At 35.3% G+C, this 22,175-nt stretch overlaps 1 protein-coding gene across 1 annotated transcript in view; it reads left to right on the top strand.

Moving 5' to 3' along the window:
- LOC142341618 (protocadherin-16-like) overlaps positions 1–8,587 on the top strand; it is a 233,810-nt gene extending 225,223 nt beyond the window's left edge. Inside the window, exons 51-52 of the mRNA XM_075392706.1 lie at positions 4,560–4,684; positions 7,997–8,587. Of these exons, the coding sequence (XP_075248821.1) occupies positions 4,560–4,684; positions 7,997–8,148 (277 nt within the window). The 3' untranslated portion in view covers positions 8,149–8,587. The remainder of the gene's footprint in view (positions 1–4,559; positions 4,685–7,996) is intronic.
- Positions 8,588–22,175: the final 13,588 nt, after the last annotated feature.

Raw genomic sequence — 22,175 nt, 5'->3', positions numbered from 1 at the left:
ATTCTCGATTGACGAGAATTGAGACAACTGAAACCATTTGATTTCCAAAAACCTTTTGATCGTTTTTCCATGACTGCGCGTGCTATTTTGAGAAGGTTTAGACTTTTGTGCTAACAAAGTTTGGATATCTTAGTTTTGTAGTAGTCCGTCCGCTACTTTCCTCTTCTTCCGTGCGTTAAGCGCTACTGAGCTATAGAATGTGTACATAAGTCTTAGCAAATAGTATACCTGTTATAATAACAATATTCTCATTGGACTAGTGTTTAACTGCTCTGAAACTGGACTAGTGTTTAATTGCTCTGAAACGAAGTCCTGTTGGTCTAGAGATTGAGTGTCTTTGCGTTTCAAGTCATTATATTATTAGTCTCTCCTGAGGTCAATTTTGTGTACATAAGTCTTCGTAAATAGTATGCCTGTTATAATAATATCTTCATTGGACTAGTGTTTTATTGCTCTCAAGCAAAAGTCGTAGCAATTAAATTATTCCAGTTGGTCTTTTTTATGCGATTTTTCGCTTGACCGATTTTTCCTCTGACCCAGTTGACTTTTCAGCCTCAATAACGGGATAAAGAGTTGGCGCCCAGAGGGCATTAAGTGCTTTTAGAGCCCTTCAGCTCACTAGTCTCCAAGTACGCTTCTTTGCTATTCACAAAAACTGGTTTAGAGAATAAGGCTAATACTTATGTTTTGAAGGGCGGTTCTTAGAAGCTGACTCCCTCCCTCCACAACAACCCCCCTCCCCCCTGATCAACCCCTTTCACTCACCCCCTATCGGAAGGACCATTTCTGATTAAACTCATGATTCCATTGCATTGCTTGCTATTCAGGGTGGCGAAAATACATTCTTTGTTGTAAAATCACGGATGTGAGGGTTGCGTTTTCTACCGAAACTCATGTTCAATAAATAGAACTGCTATCGATTCTTGCTTGTCCAGATTTCAAACAACTGAAAGTTTTTTGGTTTCCAGAAACCTTTTTGATTGTTTTGCCCTGACTGGGCGTGCTATTTCGCGAAGGTTTAGACTTTTGTGCTTACAAGAAGTACAAAACAAGAAGTTTTTTTTGTTTTGCAGTCGTCCGTCCGCTACTTTCCTCTTCTTTCGTACGTTAAGCGCTATTGAGCTATGAATTGAGTGCCATTGCGTTGCAATTCATTATTTTATTAGTGTCTCCTGAGGTCAATTTTGTGTACAGAAGTCTTCGCAAATAGTATGCCTGTTATAATAATAAAATCCTTATTGTACTAGTGTTTTATATCACATATCTGTTCTATTTTGACCTCTCATTAACTGTTTCAACGTAAAATATTGCTGTCAACGTAAAAAAAAATATTTCGGTCACCATCTGTACAATTGTTACTTAATATCCCGAACCTCTGAAATTGTAATGGTGGTAACTCACAAAAAGGTCCGTTAACAGAGGTCCGTCTGGTATTATTTGACAATGAAAAAGAAAATCATATGGAATTTTGGCATCATCTTTTAGTAGTATATAGAATAGGACGGCGCGCGCGAGTCTGTGCGCAGCGCGGAATATTTCAACATACCGCGCCAGTTTGCAAAAAACTTTCAAATTCTGTCAGAGAATCCATTGGCAGTAACCCGAAGCAAACTATGTGCATTGCAGGTAATTTGTTGTACTGTTTGAACAAAAAAAAAGTAGACTTTCAGATAGAAAAAAATTATAAATTTCAACAAATTCTGGAAAAATAAGTGTTGTACAATCTGAAAGACACAGCAAAAACATACAATCACAAACACACACCATACATTTTTACAAACAAACAACAACATACAATTACAATGCCCAGCACAAAAAATGGTCTTTTTAAGTTCTGTTTTGACAAATCGTCAATACGCAAGGTTCGTCACTGTTCACTTAGGCCTTCTTTGTTTTTTCTATAAAACTAGGCTTGGACATAACTAATATTTATACTAAACTTTGTATTGTAATTTTTTGATATTTTTACATTTTCTTCAATTTGGATGTTTAATGAGCAGATTGGGAAAATTCATTTTAAAAACTTCGCAAATGCGTGAATAAAGAGACTTAAAAACACGCAGTTTTGTTTTCGGACTTATTTTGTAGCTATTTGCAGCAAATAATAAGTAATTCTTCTACTTTTGTTGTGATTTCTGGAATTTTCTTTTTCATTCTGCTTCTATTTGTGTCCAACATTTAAGGAACCTAACTCTCTCAGAAAAACTTTATTGCTCTATCTCTCTCTCTCACTCACACACCATGCACATTGCAAACCCAAAGACACTTATTTACAGGCACACAGGCACACAAATGCACACATACAAATCCCGACTTCAAAAAAAAACATTAAAATTTGTCTTCGGCATTACTCGAGTTTCCTCGACGTTCAATTTCGTCTTGATTTTTTGGGGAACTTGGTGTAGACTTCTTGCATTTTTTGTATTGTCAATCGTAAAATGGACAACTTTTGAACTTTGTGACGTTTTTCGAAATATTTTGTAACTTTTGATGTTTCTTGAGCAAAATGGGACAATTAATTATTCATAATCTCGCAGACGCGTTTTCAATCTCTCTCTCTCTCTCTCTCTCTCTCTCTCTCTTCATCTCTTACACACTCTAAAATATATGTAGACCCATACATTCTTTTCAGGGACGAACGCCCACACAAACACAACACAAAAAGAAACCTTAGCACCAAAAAATAAAAAAATTTCTATTTGGCCTCTGCTCTTTACAAAACTTGTCAACGACCATTAGTTCTTTTTTTTCTCTCATTTCTTTCTTAAAAATCTGTAGTGGACTGTTTTTTGAGGCAGTTGCATCGGTAATCGTGAAACTGAAATTAAAATTTGAAATGAATTTTGTGTCATTTTCAGTTTTGATGTTTTTGTCTGTTTTGATGTTTAATGAGCATAATTGGCCGATTCGTCTTTGTTAAAAAATCTCTCAGATGTGTCAACTGCTAGTTTTAATGAGCACATTTTTGATTTTGAACATTCTTGAAGCCGCAATATAGCAAATTTCTCTAACTTTAGTCTCTAGTTGTTTCTAACATGTAAAGGAACGTTGAAAACTGGTTTAATGTAACTTAATTAGTATTTTTGAGGAAAATTTTTTATCACTAATTTTAACGTTTCGACACTTTCACTCTCTGAAATAAGAGCATTTCTTAAAGAAATAAGAAAAATTTAATTTTTATGTGAACTGAAAAAGAAAAGAAAATCTCTTCTTCTTTCAAAAATTTCTTTCATTTGAGGAGTTTCGCAATCAATAAAAAAAGTTTTTCGTTTGGCAAATGCGTTCAAAGACTGGAAAAGGTCATTTTGATTAACAGTATCAAAATATAAGTGAAAAAATTTTCAAAAAAATGTGTTAACTTATATTAATTTTTTCAACCTGGCATTCAATAAATCCTCTAATTCTCAATATCATCTGTAATTCATTATATTAGAAGAGATTTGTTCGAACTCTCTGCTCTGACATTATTAAGATTACAAATTAAAAAAGATTGAAAATCATTTCCTTTTTCAAATAATGAATTTGACTGATAGGATTTTCCATTCTTGAAAACAGTTTTTTAGGTCTCCAAGGTTTTTAAATTACTCAAACGGTAAATTTTGAGGAACTGAGTTGATTTTTAAAACAACAGCTCGTGATTTTAGAAAAGAAAATGCTTTTTTGCTTCAGTTTGACATTTTCAAATTTGTTTTCTTTGCAATTTTGAGAGCTCAAAGTAGCCTGAAGTCTACATTTTTCCAAGAAATTTTTTGATAGTGAAAAAATGGTTCACTCAATAGCTTTTAACTGGCAGAAAACAGATAAATGGATAATATTTTATGAACAAAATTTAGAGGAAAATACAAAGTAATTGATTTTTTTGGAAATTTTCCGTTATATAGTTTAAACTGTGAATTTTTAGGCTTGAAACTGTAAAAGATTACTGCAAAATTTCCAATTAACGTAAATAAAGGATTACTACAACTTTTCCGTTTGTTTCTATCTTTAATTTCAGCCCGATCTGTTACAAAATGGTGTCTTTCTTTTTTCTTTGCGATGTATAAACAAAAAGTGAAAATTTGACTGAAGAAGAAAAAACGAGCCTCGCCTATACATTTACCCTGTTGAAAAAATATTGGAACAAAAAATGTATAAAAAGTGTTATGGGCATCAACAAGTTTAATGGCGTCAGAAGTTGTAATAGTGGACATAAAATTAGTGGGAGAGGTCCAAACAGAACAGATCTAATTACTTTCATTTGCTGTATCTAAAATGCGGGCTGATTGAAGGTTGAGTGCACAACCAAATCTAATTCTTTTTGTCGAAGTTTTCATTTTGAAAATGTTAATCAATCTCTCTAGCTTTAGACTGACAGTCATCAACATATTTTGTTTTCACTGTGTTTTTAAGGATAAAATGTTGAATAATAAAAAAATAGCTACCGCTGACAACCTTTCAAACCCTTCTGTGTCTGTCCAGCTATGTTATAAATTTCTTTTCAATATGAATGTGATGTGATGTTCTCAGATTGTTTTTTACCCGTGCACGGCATGATAATGCATTGGTATGCGTGTTTATAGGAAGCGTCCGAAGGAGGTACACACGGTGAAAGGACCAGACATGGAGGCCAGACGGAACTGGAAAAAAGCCATCCGAAAAGCACTTCTGATGAGCAAGCTCACCACTGCTAAAGCCATCGATCCAGGTTGGTACAGTCAAGCGTAAATGAAAAAACAAGAAGCTCCGATCGGATATTGATTGAACTGAACGAGTTTGAATCAGATTCATGCTCTCTAAGGTTCATATTATCTTTTATTAAATCTTTCCTGATCACCTAATCATCAGAAATTATATTAACTCAAAATGATATTGCAGGGATAGCTATCTCGGCAACATAAGATTGAAAATTACTAAGTCTTATAAAAAATATTGAACTCAAAAAAATAAACTGTTGTATCCTTATTTTTTAATCATTTTTTATTAAAGCGTGTTAAAACTTTTTCAAGTGTTTCTTTGATTACAATTGCTTGGGGATTACAATTGAAAGATTGGGGATTCTTTCTAGTTTGACAAAAAAGGGTTCAAACTTCGCAGCCAATGAAAGTACTTTCATTCTATTTGTTTCTGATTATTAATAGTATTTAGAGACGTAACAAAGAAACGACATTATTTTAGTAGATCACACGTTTTTCGATCTGTGTACTTTGTTTATTAATTCTTTTTGTGTTTTATTGATTCTATTCCAACGTTTTACGTAAGATCTGCTCATTTTATGCTGCTGAATTCAAGCGTCTAATATTAATTTTGAAATTCCCTCATTCGAGTTTGGTGATATTGAAAATTTCCCCTTGTCATCTTGTGAACTTAAACTAGGCTTCACAGTGTGGGACAATTTAACTGCATTAAATCAAGAGTTTTGAGGGACAAATGGTGCGAGGCAAGCGTCTGCGTTCTCAATTGTCTAATGTTTAATAGCCGCGAAGCGATAGCGGCGATTATTGGGGACATCGTGGTTTTTTACAAACCAAAGGATTGTACTGGTGTGCTGTCTTTTTTCAAGATCTGTTCACGCTTTTTTTCGGCTTTTTCACGTCAGTGAGATGTCAAATTAGAGTGGTGATTTGTCACGCTGAGGTACCAAAGGGAGCGAAAATTAGAGTAGGCTTAAGGCGTGATTTTTTTTTTCAAACTACCTTTAAAGTGGAATCAGAAGTTGGTGTTTGAACAAATTTTTGGTTTTTGAGAAGGAGTTTTTTTCACGTGCGTCGGTTTGACTTCTGTTTTCAGAGTTTTTTTCTTTGAGTGCTTTTAGTATGATACATATGTGTTCAAATTGCGCCTAGTTGAAATTGCTAGAATTCATCAAGGGGCAGCTGAAACTTTTTATGACCTGAACAATTTTGTCAAAATACATTAAAGAATATTTGATTCTGCCCTATTTCGAAAATTATTTCTGTTGTCTTATCACTTATCACCAATGACAGGTCTTATTGGTTGATAATGAGGCGCAGAAAAACCTAAATAATGGTTCGAATTAATAGCTTATCAATTTTTATGACTTTGATACTACGTTTTTTTCAAAAATTATGAGTTAATTTTCGAGTTTTTGTTGTACTTTTGTATTTTTTTGTTGTCTTATTGTTCATTCTCCTAAATACCAGGCCTCATAGGTTGCTAATAGGGGTTCTTTTAGTGGATTAAATGGTTTCTTTTCAAAGTTGATGCCTTCTATGACTTTGACATCAATGTTAACTTTATTATCTTATAATTTTATCTCATTATTGACCGTTATCGTTGGTTTTTTTCTTTTTGCTTAAAATCCGTAATTCATAGCTGTTGATTTCTTTGAATTATGAGCTGACAGTTTTTAAGAAACTCCTAGTGAATGTTTTGCATGTATTATTGAACTTATTACTGTCTTATCATTGAACCTCATTAATGACAAATTTCATCGGTTGATAATGAGAAACAAGGGAATTTAATTAGTGGCATGACTTCTTAGAAGTCGTTTCTTTATTTCGACCATGTCTTTAAAAATGGATCTGATTTTTTTGTCTTGCTTTTTTGTTCTTTTGATAAAATTGCGTAATATCAATTGTGTCAAACTACATGTTCTCAATGGACATCTAATACGGCTTATTGTTTTGTCAGGTCAAAGCTAAATCAATTATTTGGATTGTAATTCAGGACTTGTCCCGCAATGTTTTTTTAATACGTTGTCACCATCGATGATTTTTACTACCATTTCGGTTACTTCTACTGCTTTGCAGTTAAAATTTGTGTGCTTGACGTCATTTGTTCTGCTTTTAAGTCAATTGCGTGACGTACCTCACTCAAACAAATGACTTCTGAACTCACTTTTTGAACTGTAATAGTGTGCATCTTTAATTTCAATAGTGTGCATCTAAGTAGTGCCAAACGTATATGCCCTAATTAATGAGTATTAGAGTCTTGAGTTTTTGATTTCGAAGACTAATATTGAAAAAGTTCTATTAGGGATTTTTTCTTATAGAGCGTATGTGTCTCATAAATATGCCAGTACAAATGTAACCCAAAAAGTCTAGTGGTCTATTAAATGACTGGTGGTGAATCTGTCTATCTTATTTCTTTATTTGTTTCAATCCCATGGAAGGCCACAAGCGTCTTTTGCTGCTATTTTCTGGCAATCTGCCGGCTATGTTTTCCCTCTTCATGCTTCACAAGTGGTCAAAATTTTTGTCCAAAAGAGATATGAGTACAATTTCCATTATTTGTTTTTAATAAATTTGACCTTCTGTAACATGAAAAAATTTTCCAATCTGAGTTTTGCATTCTGAAAGTTGCTCATAGTTTATAGAATGATCTTGCAACTATTAATTGCTCCGGAAAATTTTGCCCCTTGCCTGCAGCTTTTCGATTAACTTGATAAATTGTGCCTGTTACTAAGATTATGTACTTGGATATGTACAATTCTAAAATATGCTGCTCCTTTTTTGTTCGAAAAAGGTCATTTTATGTTTTCGTACTCTTCAACGTGCCATCTTCGAGCCAAATTTGTCATCTTTGTTAAAAGAGATGATTGGTGATTAAGCCTAGAGAATTTTTTGGCGGCTCCAGTGCCTCTGTTGCTCCAAAACTAATTTCCAGCGCAATATCGTTAATTCATTCGAGTCAGAAGCTGGTTTCATACTCGGCTGGTATACCTAAGTACGTTCCAAAATATAAAAGCAATTTTAAGTTTCTCCGACCCCTTCAGACAATTGCCAGTCCTGAACACTAATGAGATGCAATGAATGTAGGCAACATTGTGCAAAATTAAATTGAGTGATATTCTTCGATTGTAATAATAAAACCTCTGTCATTTAAGTGTTTTCAAAGGGACCATTATATTTACATCAGATTGGCTATTCGTGGTCTTAGAAAGGTTGCCCTTTTTGACAATTTTCAATAGAGCTTAATTAGTTACTTGTTTGATTTCATTTCCAAGCCATCCCACAATTTTTTGTGAGAAACTATTTTGAAGCTTCGAATTTTTCAGTGAGTGGTCGGGTGTACATCTACAACAAACTGACCAAATCCAGGCGCTGGCTCAAGACGACATCAGGCGCCCCAATCAAATCAGCCACTGGATACAGTCCAAATGAAATCGATCACCCCAATCCCGCTAAGGCTGACGACACAAAAGAGTAGACTGCCGGAGAATCAATTTGGATAAAATGAACTTTCGACCTTTTAAATGAAACTCCAATACTGACTCAACCAATGATAAACACTGGCACTCAACCAATGAAAAAAAAACTGAGACTAGAACAATGAGAAACTACAAGACATCTATTAAAACACTGAAGCACAATTGAGAAACTTTTTCTGATTGATGAAGACTTGAAAACTATCGACTTTTATTGTGAACACAAACTAAAAATAATTAACACGAATGGACTGAGAAATATCTAGCTCCAAGGACAGAAAACTAGTTTGCAAGCTATCAAAAAATGAAAAGACTATTCACTTAAATAGACTTTGTTTGAAATTGACTGAATCGAAATTGCTTCGATGTTACAGACTTGCAGTTTTCATTTATTTATTAACCTGTAACTCTGGCTGCTTTAATTTAAACTTCAGCAAAGCATTTTTTATATTGAATTTGATGGATTCTGACAAAATTTGTTATAAACAAGTAAATCAACTATTTGAAATGCCCTGATAGTCGAGCGGGATTGGTGTCCCACTCAAATTACATGGTAGAACTCATTAATGGTCGTCCTATGTCTTATTCATGGTTCAAAGGATGGTCTGTTAAAAGCCAATTTCGGCAAAACACTTACTGCAATTGTTATTATAGCTGCGAAGGTTTTTTTTTACAAATCAAAGAGTTTGAATTGTATTGGGGAGCTGTCTTTTTTTTAAGATCTGTTCACTCATTTTCATGATTTTTGAAGTCAAATTGGAGTAAAGATTTTGGGCACGCTGAAACAGAAAGTGGAGTGAAAAAGCGAGTGGTTTTGCGGCGTGAATCTTTTTCGCTCTAATTTTAAAGTAGAGTGAGAAAACGGTGTTTGAACAAAAATTCGGTTTCTCGGTAGTAGTTTTTTGTTCACATGCGGCAATTTCACTCTGATTTTTACTGTTTTTTCGATTTTTGGACCAGATTTTTTTCTAAATGGTTTTTCCAATCCATTCACAGCTCAATCTAGACCTAGTTTGTTGTTTGAATTAAATTTTCATTTCTCGCTAGTGATTTTTTTGTTCACATGCGGCATTTTGACATCGGTTTTCCGTTTTTTCTTATTTTTTTGATCTGATTTTTTTTTCAAAAATGGTTTTATCAATTCACTCATAGTCCATTCTAGGTCTAGTTTTTCTGTTTAGTCAATGAAAATTCTTTGAATTGTACGTCGGGACTTGTCCTGCTATGTTTTTTGTTTCGTCATCTGACGCTCTTTTTTCGTTTTACATTTGTTCACACAGCAAAGCTGAAAAAGTCAAATTTTCTGAATGACTTCTTCCTCTCACTAACGGCATTTGCGCGCGTGACGTCATTTCTCACTCGCTTTACCGAAAGTTTTTCGGTTATTTGCGTGATTAGATTTTGATCATATGTGACTTACCTCACTCAATAAAATGACTTTTGCACTTTAAAACTTAAGTATTTGAATTTGTTTATGGTCAAAGGAACTCACATGTCCAGTAAAGGTCCCTAATAAGAGGCTTCTGTGGAATGAATTTTAACAAGCTTTACCAATTTATCGCTGAATGTTTTTTACCTAGCTTTTTGAGCGGCGTCGGTTTTTTTCATTTTAGATCTGTATCTGTTTCTATCTCTACTATATGGCACGCAGGTCCATTCTTTCGCAGCTATTCCGGCAATCTGCCGGCTATGTTGTTTACCTCCGTTATCTTTTATAGCTAATTGGATCTATAACACAACATCAAAGCCCGAAACTTGTGTTTGAATCCACTCGATTCAATGATTTGCACGATCTCTCGTATATATCAATATTTAGTAAAAAGAAATTTCTGTAAAATTTAGAAATAACTATTTTTTTCTAAGTTTTAGTACCAGCTTGTTAATTGTGATATAAAGATAAAAGCTATGTATTTTTTCAAACAAGCTATATGAAAGATTTTTGGTAGCACAAAAACGTAAACAGAAATAGTTCTAAAAATTTTTTAATAGCCGCCGTCAATATCTCAACCGCTATCATTTAGGCGCTCTCCTGTTTACAATTCAAAGAATTTATATTGTATTGGGGCGCTGTCTTTTTTGAAGACCTGTTCACACATTTTCATGATTTTGAAGTCAAATTAGAGTAAGATTTTGGGCACGCCGAAACAGAAAGTGGAGTGAAAAAGCGAGTGGTTTTGCGGCGTGAATCTTTTTCGCTCTAATTTTAAAGTAGAGTGAGAAAACGGTGTTTGAACAAAAATTCGGTTTCTCGGTAGTAGTTTTTTGTTCACATGCGTCAATTTCACTCTGATTTTTACTGTTTTTTCTATTTGTGGACTGAAATTGCGGATTGAAATTTTGAAATAGATAGAGAAAACGGTGTTTGAACAGAAATTCGCTTTCTCGCTAATGGTTATTTTTTCAATTTTTTGGATCGGATTTTCTTTCTTACTGATTTTCCCAGTCCATTCATCGTTGATTATAGGTCTAGTTTTTGTTTAGTGAATGAAAATTATTTGACTTGTTCGTCAAGACTTGTCTTGCTATGTTTTTTTAAGTTCGCTTTACCTTTTGATCACGTTTATAGTTTTGCATAAACCACGACTTTCACGTTTGAGTTCTGACTTACTTCACTCACTGTTTCAACTGAATGGATTTTGAAATCTTTCTCGCATTCAATTACGCAATGTGAATACTGTCAAATTCAAAAGATCAAAATCAAAAGAGTCGGGACAAACCGATGAAACTCGGTCATTAGGTCATTGAGAATTAGGTTATCAAACTTCATCAGAGGTTTTGCTAGCTGATATTGGTTTTAAGATTATTAGTTTTCAGTTTAGAAGCTGAAATAAGTTTGTTTTTAGAATCCAACTGAAATAGCATGCAGAATTAGAAAACTTTTTGACTCTGAAAAAAAAACACAAAAAATTTGATTAATTTATCTCTTCTTTTTTCTTTTTCTGGTTCATTCCCGATGTGCAGCAAGCGCAGCAATGGCGGCTAATTTCCGCAAATCTGCCGGCTGTGCTTAGACTTAGCAAGAGTGTTGAACCCAAAACTCTAATATTTTAATGAATAAAATTGAAAATCATGGTTTTGGGGACAATGAAAAGATGCTTTTGAGCATTTTCAGTTTTCGGATGATACAATAAATCAATTTCCTGCACAAAATGAAGCATTTGTGCAAATTTTGCTCAGAATTTTTCCAACAAAGTGGACAAATTAAGATAAATTTTGATGTTAGAAAAACGGGGTTATTGATCAAGAATAACATTATTAAATTAATTCAATGAAGTGAATAGCATAATCGCATCGGCGATCAAATCATCGTACGTAAGCGTCGAATTTTAAAGCAACAAACCATCTTAAAAATCAATTGTTATACTTTTATGTTTTAATTTTCAAAACTGCTCTGCATACCACCCCCCCCCCAAAAAAAAACTGCATATATATGTATAAAAAAAGCAGAATCGTTATAAAGCGCACATCATAATTCATATTTCAGCGCTTGTTGCATCCTCTGAATATAATGACATAATCTCAATACATCCAGAAAAAAGTTAAAATCAATTTGAAGAAACATCCGAAACTTTGTTTCCCTTTGTGATAACCCTGACTATAGGGTACAATCGTGCTGTGAATCCACGTAGATTTAGATGTATGGATTCGAGGTACGAATCCACGTTTCCAACGTCAAATGGATTGTTACTTTTAGAATTGACTACAATCGCGGTGCGAATGTAGACAAATTAAATGATGATGGATTTGTCCTTCAAATCCGCTAAGATTTTATCTAGTGGAAAAGAGATTAGATTGTGAACGACTGAATTCAATAAGAAGATTCAAAAGAATGAATAGTTGAGTAAAAGTGGGAGGTGTGAACAGTATGAATTAATGACTTTTTAGTCGGCGGTAATTTATAATTATGTGAACATTGACTTTTAGTTTTACAAGGACAAGTATAAATTAATTAAGTACATTTTACTAAATGAGAACTAGATTATGGTACAACCGTACCACATATCCTGCGCTGAGCGAAAAATTTTAAACTGCATCAGTATAAAATTTAGAATAATATTAAAATATGTACTGGCTATCATAGATAGTATACATAATGAGTAACGATAAATGAGTGCCGTAGGATTAATGTAATTGAGTCTCGAATGTAAGAGAGAACGAACATAACGGAAACTGACAACATATGCAGTAAATTTTATGCACGCGATATAAATTAATGCACAAACGTGATGCGAATCCATCCAACTTTATAATATGCGAATTAGCGTTACAAATGCAACATCAAATTAAAGAAATGTAGAACTAACACACAATGAGAATTAAAATTGAACTAAAACATGAAATGAATGGAAAAGCAGGGCAATTCCGAAATGATTTTAACAATTACAGATAGGAAATAATTCAATAAGTTAACAATGACAATTTGAAATAGTTTTAGTTTAAATTTGGTTTTCCGCATCGAATACACTCATGCTAACTTCCCGAGCGTAATCTTCGTAATTGTACTCTTCAGGAGACCAAGTTCCCACTGGTGGTGGTGCAGAGGGGATGGCCATCGTCAATTCATAATCTGTTTCGGGAACTGGCGGCCGTGTAGCTTCTTCATGGAGAATTGTCTCAATCACCGGATTTGTTCGTTTCGGTTTCTTGGAAACCGGAGCTGTTGAATAGTCACTAACCGAATTGACCGAATTTTCGAATCCGTAATATTCTGGGGCTCGTCGGTTTCGTTTAGTACTAGTATTTGATGGAGAGGTGGTTGAAGACGTTACTGAAGGGGCAGCAACAGACGATGCATTTGATGTGTTCAGACTCACCGATGTGTTACGTGATCGTTTTCCTCCGGCTTGAGGCTTTCGTGGTTTTCGTGCCAACATTGATTTTGAGATGTTACTATTCGCAGATGACACGCCCGATGCTGCATCTGACTGTGTTGGGCGGTGTCGAATTTTGATCTCCCGCGAAACTTCTTCTTTAAGTCCTTCGTGTGCTGTGCAATTTTTTCTTCCGTGGTTTTATCGTACGGGAGGGGTCGACGTTGCGCATATTGCCATAGTTCAGTATTCCTTTCGGCGCGAGTACCGAATTTAGCAATATCGCTAATGCGAACACTTACTTCAGGTATCCCTGGTTCTTTGATGACGGTTGTCGTATCTGATGTACGAACAACCGTACTTCCTGGTGCCAGTGTTTCCCAAAGACCGCGAAGGTCTCGTTTGGATCGTTTAGTCACCTTGCGAGCGAGCTTCAAATCCAGTGACTTTTCCGATCTGGGGATGGGGTTATTTAGTTTTGGATGTAATATGAAGCGAGAGACAGATTTGTTGTGTTCGCCGTTGTAGCGGCGTCCGGCGTCAACTTGTGCTCTTTGCATTGCTTCCTCAATTAGAATGTCGCTTCTGTCTCCCGTCACCCATATATTGTCATCCAGGTAGTCCTCAACAGGGACAGTATCGGCGTCTAAATAGTGGTGAAGAATGTTTTCATATGACAGATTAGATGATTTAGGTGTTGTACTTATATTACTTAGTGTTGTGTTTGGCTTTCGTCCAAAATGTGCTTGGAAAGGTGTTACATTTGTAGTCTTTTGTTTACATATACGTAATTGATATACAATTGACTTTATTGCTTCTTTAATTGTGAATGTTTTATTTCTATTGTCTAATTTCATGCAGCCTAAGCGTCTTTTAATTGTTTGTATCAAACGCTCCACTAATCCTATGGCTCTATGATCGTTTACAGGGGCAGGTAGTATGTTAATATTATGTTGTTTGCAAAAGTTTTTAACTTTATAACCTATTAAACATCGTGCTTGATCAAGTCTATTGTTTCGGGGAACACCGTGGATTTGAATGTAATCGTCTAAAAATTTTAGTACATTTGGTCCATTAGCTTTATCAAATACTTCTACAGAAGGATATTTGGAAAAACGATCAATACATGCAAGAAAATATGTATCTTGATTCGTGATAGGACCTCCAAAGTCAATCTGTATTTCTTCATTGGGCTCTGTACATGGCAATAAAGGTTTCCAATTAGACGCCGGAATAACAGGTTTAAGGTTCTTACCAATATCAGTGCAAGGCTTGCACGTGGCCGCTTTTTTTTAGAATTTCGCGGTGCATGTACGGCCAGAACGCGTATTGGCCAAGCGTTATCATCCCCCAACTTCCTGGATGCGTTAAGTGGAGGCTTTCCAAGACCGCGTCTTGAATGGAGTGTGGAATCGCAACGCGTTCGTCCACACAAACACATCCCGAGCGGACGTGCAAGTCTCGCCAGTACGAGAATAGGTACGGGTTGACTTCCTTGCATCTCTGGGGGTCATCTTGAAATATGCAATCCCGTACCTCCTTCAGAACTGCGTCCTTGCTGGTCAATACTGCCAATAAGCCTTTTGTGAACAACTGTGTCAAGTTGTTCTCAAACACCTCTTCTTTGGACAATTCGACACTAGGGGAAGGGTGTCCATCATTTGAAGATCGAGTCGTTCCTGAATTTGGAGTGGATTGAAATGTCACTCGGCTGTGGGTAGGGGGAGTTTGGGGGTTTCGGCTGTGTGAAGGAGAAGTACTCATTTTGTGGTTTTCAATTACGTGGATATGAGTTTGGTTGGACTTACTATTTAATTATGACTAGATTTGAGTTGGATTTGTACTGGTACTAGAATGAGATTGCAATTGTGCTGCGCGTGCAGAGTATTTAAGAAGCAACTGATTTGTGTTTCGATTAATGGCAGAAAGCAAATTGGAATAGTTTGTTGAGCGAGGATGTGAGGCACGTGTGGAATGTGTGTTAATGACGCTGTTAAAGTATCGTGATTGGCAGGTTTGTGGTGTGGTATTTACATAAATTGCTGCAATTGCGTCACGAATGCGGGTAATTGTTGATACCGCAAATTCCTCGTCATATTTGTTTGTAACTTTTGCTTTTTGATTTGGTTGGCGAGAAATATAATCTACCAGCCCCATTTTTGCACCAGGGATATGTTCACTGTTAAAGTCAAAAGGTAAAAGACGATCAATCCATCGCGTTAGTCTACTATAATAAGATTTGTTTGATCTATGTTCTTTCATGATTGAGAGTAATGCTCGATGATCTGTGATGATTGTAAATGATTTGCCAAATAAATAATATTTAAAATATTCGACGGACCACACAACACCTAGTAATTCAAGTTCGTTAATGCTATAACGTTCCTCATTTGAGTTAAGGAATCGAGATGCAAATGCAACTGTATGCCAACCTGTAGGTGAACGTTGTTCTAGTGCTGCTCCTAACCCTGCTCTAGAACAATCGCATTTGATCCGCGTTTCCAAGTGAGGATTATAGTGTGTGTTTTCTGTGGCGTTTGCTACTCTATTTTTAATTGCTTGGAAATGTGTGTCATGTTCCATGTTCCAAATGAATTTTGCGTTCTTTTTTAATAATGGACGAAGAGAATGACATAATTGGGATAAGTTAGGAATGAACTTACCAAGGTAGTGTACAGAACCTAAAAATGATCGGAGTTGTTTTAAATTTTTAGGTGCTGTTAGTGATGCGATTGGCGCTGTTTTTGACTCAAGTGGAGCTATTCCAGATTGACTGAATTTATGTCCCAACCATTCTATTTCGGTTTTTGCAAAATGACATTTAGGTAAGTTGATTCGTAGATTATCCTCATCTAATTTTTGTAAGCACTGATAAACAAGTTTTAAGTGGTCTTCTTTGGACCCACGGCTAACCACTATAATGTCATCTAGAAAGCAGTAAGTATTTTTTAGTCCGACTAAAGTATAGTCCATTACTTTTTGGAAAGCTGCTGGCATATCAGTTAAACCGTAGAAACCTGTAATGAACCGATATGTTCCCGTTCTCTCACCGCTGATAATATTAAAGTTACAATGTCTGGCCGTTTCCGTGTCTAATTTAAGTTGGCTGTATGCGTACTTCAAATCCAGTGTGGAATAATATGCTGTTTCTTGTGATGCGGATGTGTTTAAGTTTTGCTGAATTGTGTCAATCAAATTATCAATATTTGGCATTTGATATTTGTTTTTGTCAATAGACTTATTTAAAATTTTTGAATCTAGAGCTAATTTAACTGTTTTATCTCTTTTAACTGTAATAACTATAGGTGAGATGAAATTTTTGTCGGAACAACTGTTTAATTTTATGATGTGTTTTTCATCAAGTAATTTTTTAAGTTCTATATTTACTAAATGTTGTAAATTAATAGGTACTCGTCTTCCTTTTTGATGAGTAGGTGTAAATTCACTATGAAATGTAGACTTTACTGAATGTTTTAAAGATTTACCGACACGGGTGATGAGTTCAGGAAAGTCAAAAGAAATTTGCCGCTTAATTGGGCATTGATTTTGATCAATGTTTGCCACTTGTTTTGATTGGATTACTGAGAAACCTAGTTTTGGGAAAAGATCTCGTCCAATGATCGGTCGGTGACCATCTTCAACGACAGTTACATCAACATCTGTGGCTATCCAGTCGTTACACTTTATTGATGTCTTGATTATACCTGTTATCTTGATTATGTCATTGGAGAAGGTTTTTAAATCGTGTATTTCAGGGGACTGTATCCAATAACTATCTTTGCTTTCCGATACCACTTTGTCTGCTAGACTTTTGTTAACGATCGTACAAACACTACCTGAATCCACCAATGCTTTCGTGCTTGTATTTCCAACTCGAATGTCCAAATTTAATGGTTCTACCTCACGGGTGTCAGTTTTGTATGAGATTGCCGCTACACAATTGTCATCGTAATCATCGTAGTCTGAATCGTAATTGGCATCGTATATGCTCTTTTGTTGAAGGAGTTTGCTAATATTATTTACTTGTTCGGTTACTGATGTCGTGGTGCCGACTGTAGCCGCTTCCGAAATTGAGTCATCTACGTAATTTACTCGAGATCTAGGTTTGTTAGCTTGTTTTGGTTTTCGACAAACCTTTGCGAAATGGTTAGAGATTCCACAATTTTTACATATTTTCCCACGGGCGGGACAATTTTGTCTATGAGAGGGAGTCCAACCATACCCACAATTTGGACAGATTGTCGGTTTTACGAATTGATTTGTAGATGGTCGCTTTCTATTCCACGATCCTTGGACATTGTTTATCGAATGAACTTCATTAGTTGAATTGGTTGTTGATGTTCCAGAGATTTTTAGTTGTGTTTGTATGCCCATTTCGATACTGATCGCAACTTCGAGAGCTTTTTAGGTTCTCGTGTTTCTTTTAGCAATTCTCTTTGAATTTCTCCATCTTGCATGTTAGCGATAAACACATCCCGTATTATCGATTCCTCACGGCTTCCTAAATCACAATTTAGGGAAAGTTCTCGAAGGCACCCGTAGAACTTTTCCACTGGTTCGCCTTTCATTTGTTTTCGAGTTAAGAATGTATATCTGTCAAATGTAATATTCCTTTGTTTGGTGAACACTTCATCAAGGCATTCCCAAAGAACTTTCATGGTCACTCTGTCAATTTGAATACTTGGTTCCTGTGAACCAAAAATTCCTCTCCCTTCAACTCCCAGGCTGAGATACGTTAGGGATACTGCTTTACTGTCACAGTATTTCCAAGGCTTTTCCCCACATAGTATGCCAACAAGTGCTGCTTTCTGGCATCATTTAAGCCATGAGTTTTTTAGCTGTTCATTCCTAGTACGTCTGTCTCTTTCGCTTTGAGCAGTGCTGTTTTGAACGTCCTCCTCGTAGATGGGTTCTGGAGGTAGGGTAACATTGTCTGGGAGGTCATCAAGAAGAGTATCGATTGATATTCCTTTTTTAGCCATGATGGCTAACTTTAGCATGACCTGCCATCTGTCCCATTACAATGGAGGTTCCAACGTCGGTTTTTCCCAAAAGGGCTCGATTCCCAAGGGTGCGCGTTCTTTTGTAGCTGACTGCGCCATGTGATAACCCTGACTATAGGGTACAATCGTGCTGTGAATCCACGTAGATTTAGATGTATGGATTCGAGGTACGAATCCAAGTTTCCAACGTCAAATGGATTGTTACTTTTAGAATTGACTACAATCGCGGTGCGAATGTAGACAAATTAAATGATGATGGATTTGTCCTTCAAATCCGTTAAGATTTTATCTAGTGGAAAAGAGATTAGATTGTGAACGACTGAATTCAATAAGAAGATTCAAAAGAATGAATAGTTGAGTAAAAGTGGGAGGTGTGAACAGTATGAAATAAGGACTTTTTAGTCGGCGGTAATTTATAATTATGTGAACATTGACTTTTAGTTTTACAAGGACAAGTATAAATTAATTAAGTACATTTTACTAAATGAGAACTAATTTATGGTACAACAGTACCACACCCTTCATTGAGAGAACATTTAGAAAAAAGTTTTTGCCTACCGGAGATTACTTATTAGTTTTTTCCTAAAATTACTTAAAAGATTATCTTCGGCGCACTGCTGCTTCAGAGCAAATTCTTTGTGAGTAATTTTCCATCTACACATTTTCTTTTGGCGGTTTACCCTACTATTTTTAATAGGTATTGTTAACTGCAGTTTTTAATTTAAAATTTTCATCCAAAAAATTTAAACCGGTATTTTTATATTTCAACCTAGAAACATTTTAAACATAAATCAATATTTGCTTTATCTGGAGTAGACGTTATTGTTTAGCATAGAACTTGAGCTAATCTTGAATACGATTGTTTTCAAATATTTCTTTCAATTTTTTTAAGCAAGTTCTCACCAAAATTTTCCTGGAAAGGAGAGCCATACAATTATTGAATGCATGCAATTTTTAAATCGGAATGATATAAATTGCTATCTACAGTAATAAAAAATTTGACTGATTTTTAGGGCTAAAAATTTGTTTGTGAATGCAAAAAAGAATTTGCAAAAGCCCCACAATAAGAACGCTTAGGTTTTGGCCAAAAATTGATCAACCCTATAAAGACATAAACATGGCTGAAATCGAATAATACGGAAGATTATAATTTATAAAGAAATTGATAGCAGATTTAAATATGAAGTTGTAAATAGGGGAAAAATTAGGTATATGTTCAAAAATTTTGGCAGTCTTTAACGATATTTTCCACAATTATTTAAATTGAGGTCTACATGGTAAATGAAGATTCAATTTTTAAATGAGTTTTGAAACAAATTCAACCTGAAGTTGAACGTAAAGTCCAAAAATTGGTTTAGAATTCAGAAAAAAATTAATTTGAAAAATTAGTTTCTTCTACACCACTTAAAAAACTTAGCTGTCCTTCACAACTGTTTTGTCTGCATGCGATGTTTCATGTTGCTGCCGCGTAACGAACTTTCTGAGAATCCGTCATCTCCCATTTTCCATGATGGACGGCTAACCAGCTCAATACGAATTTTCCTACTTTCGCCTGAGCATACAAATAAGACAGCCCTGCCAAGTTATATCTTTTTCATGAGAAACATATAATTCAAAACAACCAAAACCACAAGTGTATTTACTCTGATGCATTCTGTTTTCGTACTGCTTTCGTCAGTTATGTTCAAACAAATTTGTATTATAACGGAAAAAAGGCAAAAAAATATGAAATAATTAATCGAAAATGTGAGCCGTTAAAGAACCATAACGCTGTAGGTAAGAAATTTCATCAGAAAGAAGCTCGTTGGACATTCAGTAAGAGAAGCCCGCCCCTAATTTTAACGACTACCCTTTTACAGGAGGGACTTTTTTTAATTCATCTTTTATGACCACCGATGCTCTATAGATCAGCAATTTTAAGCCAGGGCTAAATTCTCTTGATCTATATCGCAGCTGGGAACTCTTTCTAAACAATTACCAGTAATCAAGAATTTGACTGATTTATAGGGCTAAAAATTTTTTCGTGAATGCCAAAAGGAATTTGCAAAACAAAACCCACACAAAAGGAATGTTTAGGTTTAGGCCAAAAATTGATCTATCCTATGAAGAAAAAAGCAAGGCTAAAATTGGAACAGTAAGGAAGAGTATATATTGGTAAAGAAAACGATAGCAGATTTAACTACGAAATTGTAAACAGGGGAAAAATTAGGTATATGTAAAAAATTTTTTGAATTTTTAAAAGATATTTTCTATAATTGTTTAGATCAAGCTCTACATCGTACATGAGGATTCAATTTTAAAATGGATTATGAAACAAATTCAACCTGACGTTGAGCTTAAAGTTCAAAATATTTGTTTAAAACTCAGTAATTATTTATATTGAAAAACTAATTTCTTCTACACCACATAAAATGCTTCGATGTCTTTCACAGCTTTTTTGTCTGCATGCCTGGTTTTATGTTGCTGACGAGTAACAAAACTGCTGAAAACCAGTTCTCTCCCATTCTTCATGAAGGAAAACTAAACGGTTCCGTACAAATTTTCCAATTTGCGCCTTAGCATAGAAATAAGACACCCCTGCCAAGTTATATCTTTTACATGAGAGATACAATTTTCAACATCAAAACCACAAGCGTATTTACTCTGATGCGTTCTGTTTTTATACTGCTTCCGTCAGTTATGTTCGAACAAATTTGTATTATAACGGAAAAAAGTCCAAACGAAAACGAAATATCTGTTCGGAAATGTGAACCGTTAAAGAACCATAACTGTGTAGGTGCGGAATTTCATCGGGAAGAAGTTTTTTGGATAATCAGTAAGAGAAGCGTGTTGCCCCAAATTTGAAGGACTACCCTTTTACAGGAGGGTTTGATTTTAATTCACCTCCTTTTATGGCCATCGAAGCTATATACATCAGCAAGTTGAAGCCAGGGCTAAAAGCACTCGACCTATTTTTGACTGATTTTTAGGATTAAAAATTTTTTATTGATGGAAAAAAGAATTTGCAAAACGGACAGCTAAAATTTACTTTTACTTCTCAAACTAATTTGAGTGTGGGGCTATAAATGAGGAGAACATCTTATAAACCAGGAAACTAAGCTACGCTCAACATAGGCTTTAGGTATCTACCAAAGAGACCCTAATAAAAACTTGTCCTCCGCCAATTTCTTGAGGAAAGGTTAAACGGTTCCTTGAAAATTTTCTTACGGACGCTTGAGCATAGAAATATAACACCGCAGCCAAGTTATATCTTTTTCAATAGAGACATAATTTGCAACACCGACTGAAACCACATGCGTATTTACCCTGATGCATTCCATGTGTATACTGCTTTCGTCAGTTCTGTTTGACCAAATCTGTATTATAGTGGACAGCAGGGCAGATGAATATGAAGTACCTACTTGGATTTGTGAGCCGTTACATAACCATAACGCTCTAGGTGCAGAAGTTCATCAGGAAAATACTCTCCCGAAAATTAGATAAGAAAAATACAACAAGTTCAACCAACAAAATTGGATTTGACGAATCTCTTCTATAAAATGGAGATTTTTTCTCTAGATTTGGCTATGGAGAAAGGAGCCTCATGCCGGTTAAACACACATGCGCAAGCGGAGAATTTTTTATTTTAGGGCACGTCCTTCATTGACCAAAATGTGGCTATTCGCACATAAAACACAAGGACATCCGTAAATCTTTTGCCATCCTGCTCAATGGGCTCTGCAGTGCTGTAAAAAAAAACCTTTTTTTCAGATTTGCATGGTGAAAATTCACAGATATCGGCTTCCAGTATCAGCGAAAAAAAGAAGATTCATGTTTGGACGTGATCACGAATATTATGACAATAATTTTGTCCTTTACCGAAACTCCACCCACGTGGCGCTTGCTTCATGCAATTGAGCCCTGCAGTAGAAGGGTTATTCGGAACAGTTGTAGAGGTGATAAGACATTTGTCGTGAAAATTTCTATACATTTTGTGAGTCAAAATAACTACACAATGTTTTGATTGCTATTTGTTGTATCCAATTTGGTTATATGTCTCATGATGTCGATTTCTGTATCTTTCGGCTCTGATGCGTACATTTTTTACAACTGTCAGGGTACATAAAATTTCATAGGAATTGACTTGCTTCCCCCGTTTTGAACGATTATCAATTTAGGGGATGAGCTCTTTTTTAATTCACGTCTTTTAGGACGGATAACTACAATAGACGTTTA

Source organism: Convolutriloba macropyga, chromosome 6 (assembly GCF_964194025.1).
Source record: "Convolutriloba macropyga chromosome 6, txConMacr16.3, whole genome shotgun sequence".
Taxonomy (NCBI): Eukaryota; Metazoa; Xenacoelomorpha; order Acoela; family Convolutidae; genus Convolutriloba; species Convolutriloba macropyga.
The sequence above is the reverse complement of the archived record's forward strand: the minus strand, read 5'-3'. Positions and strand labels throughout refer to the sequence as shown.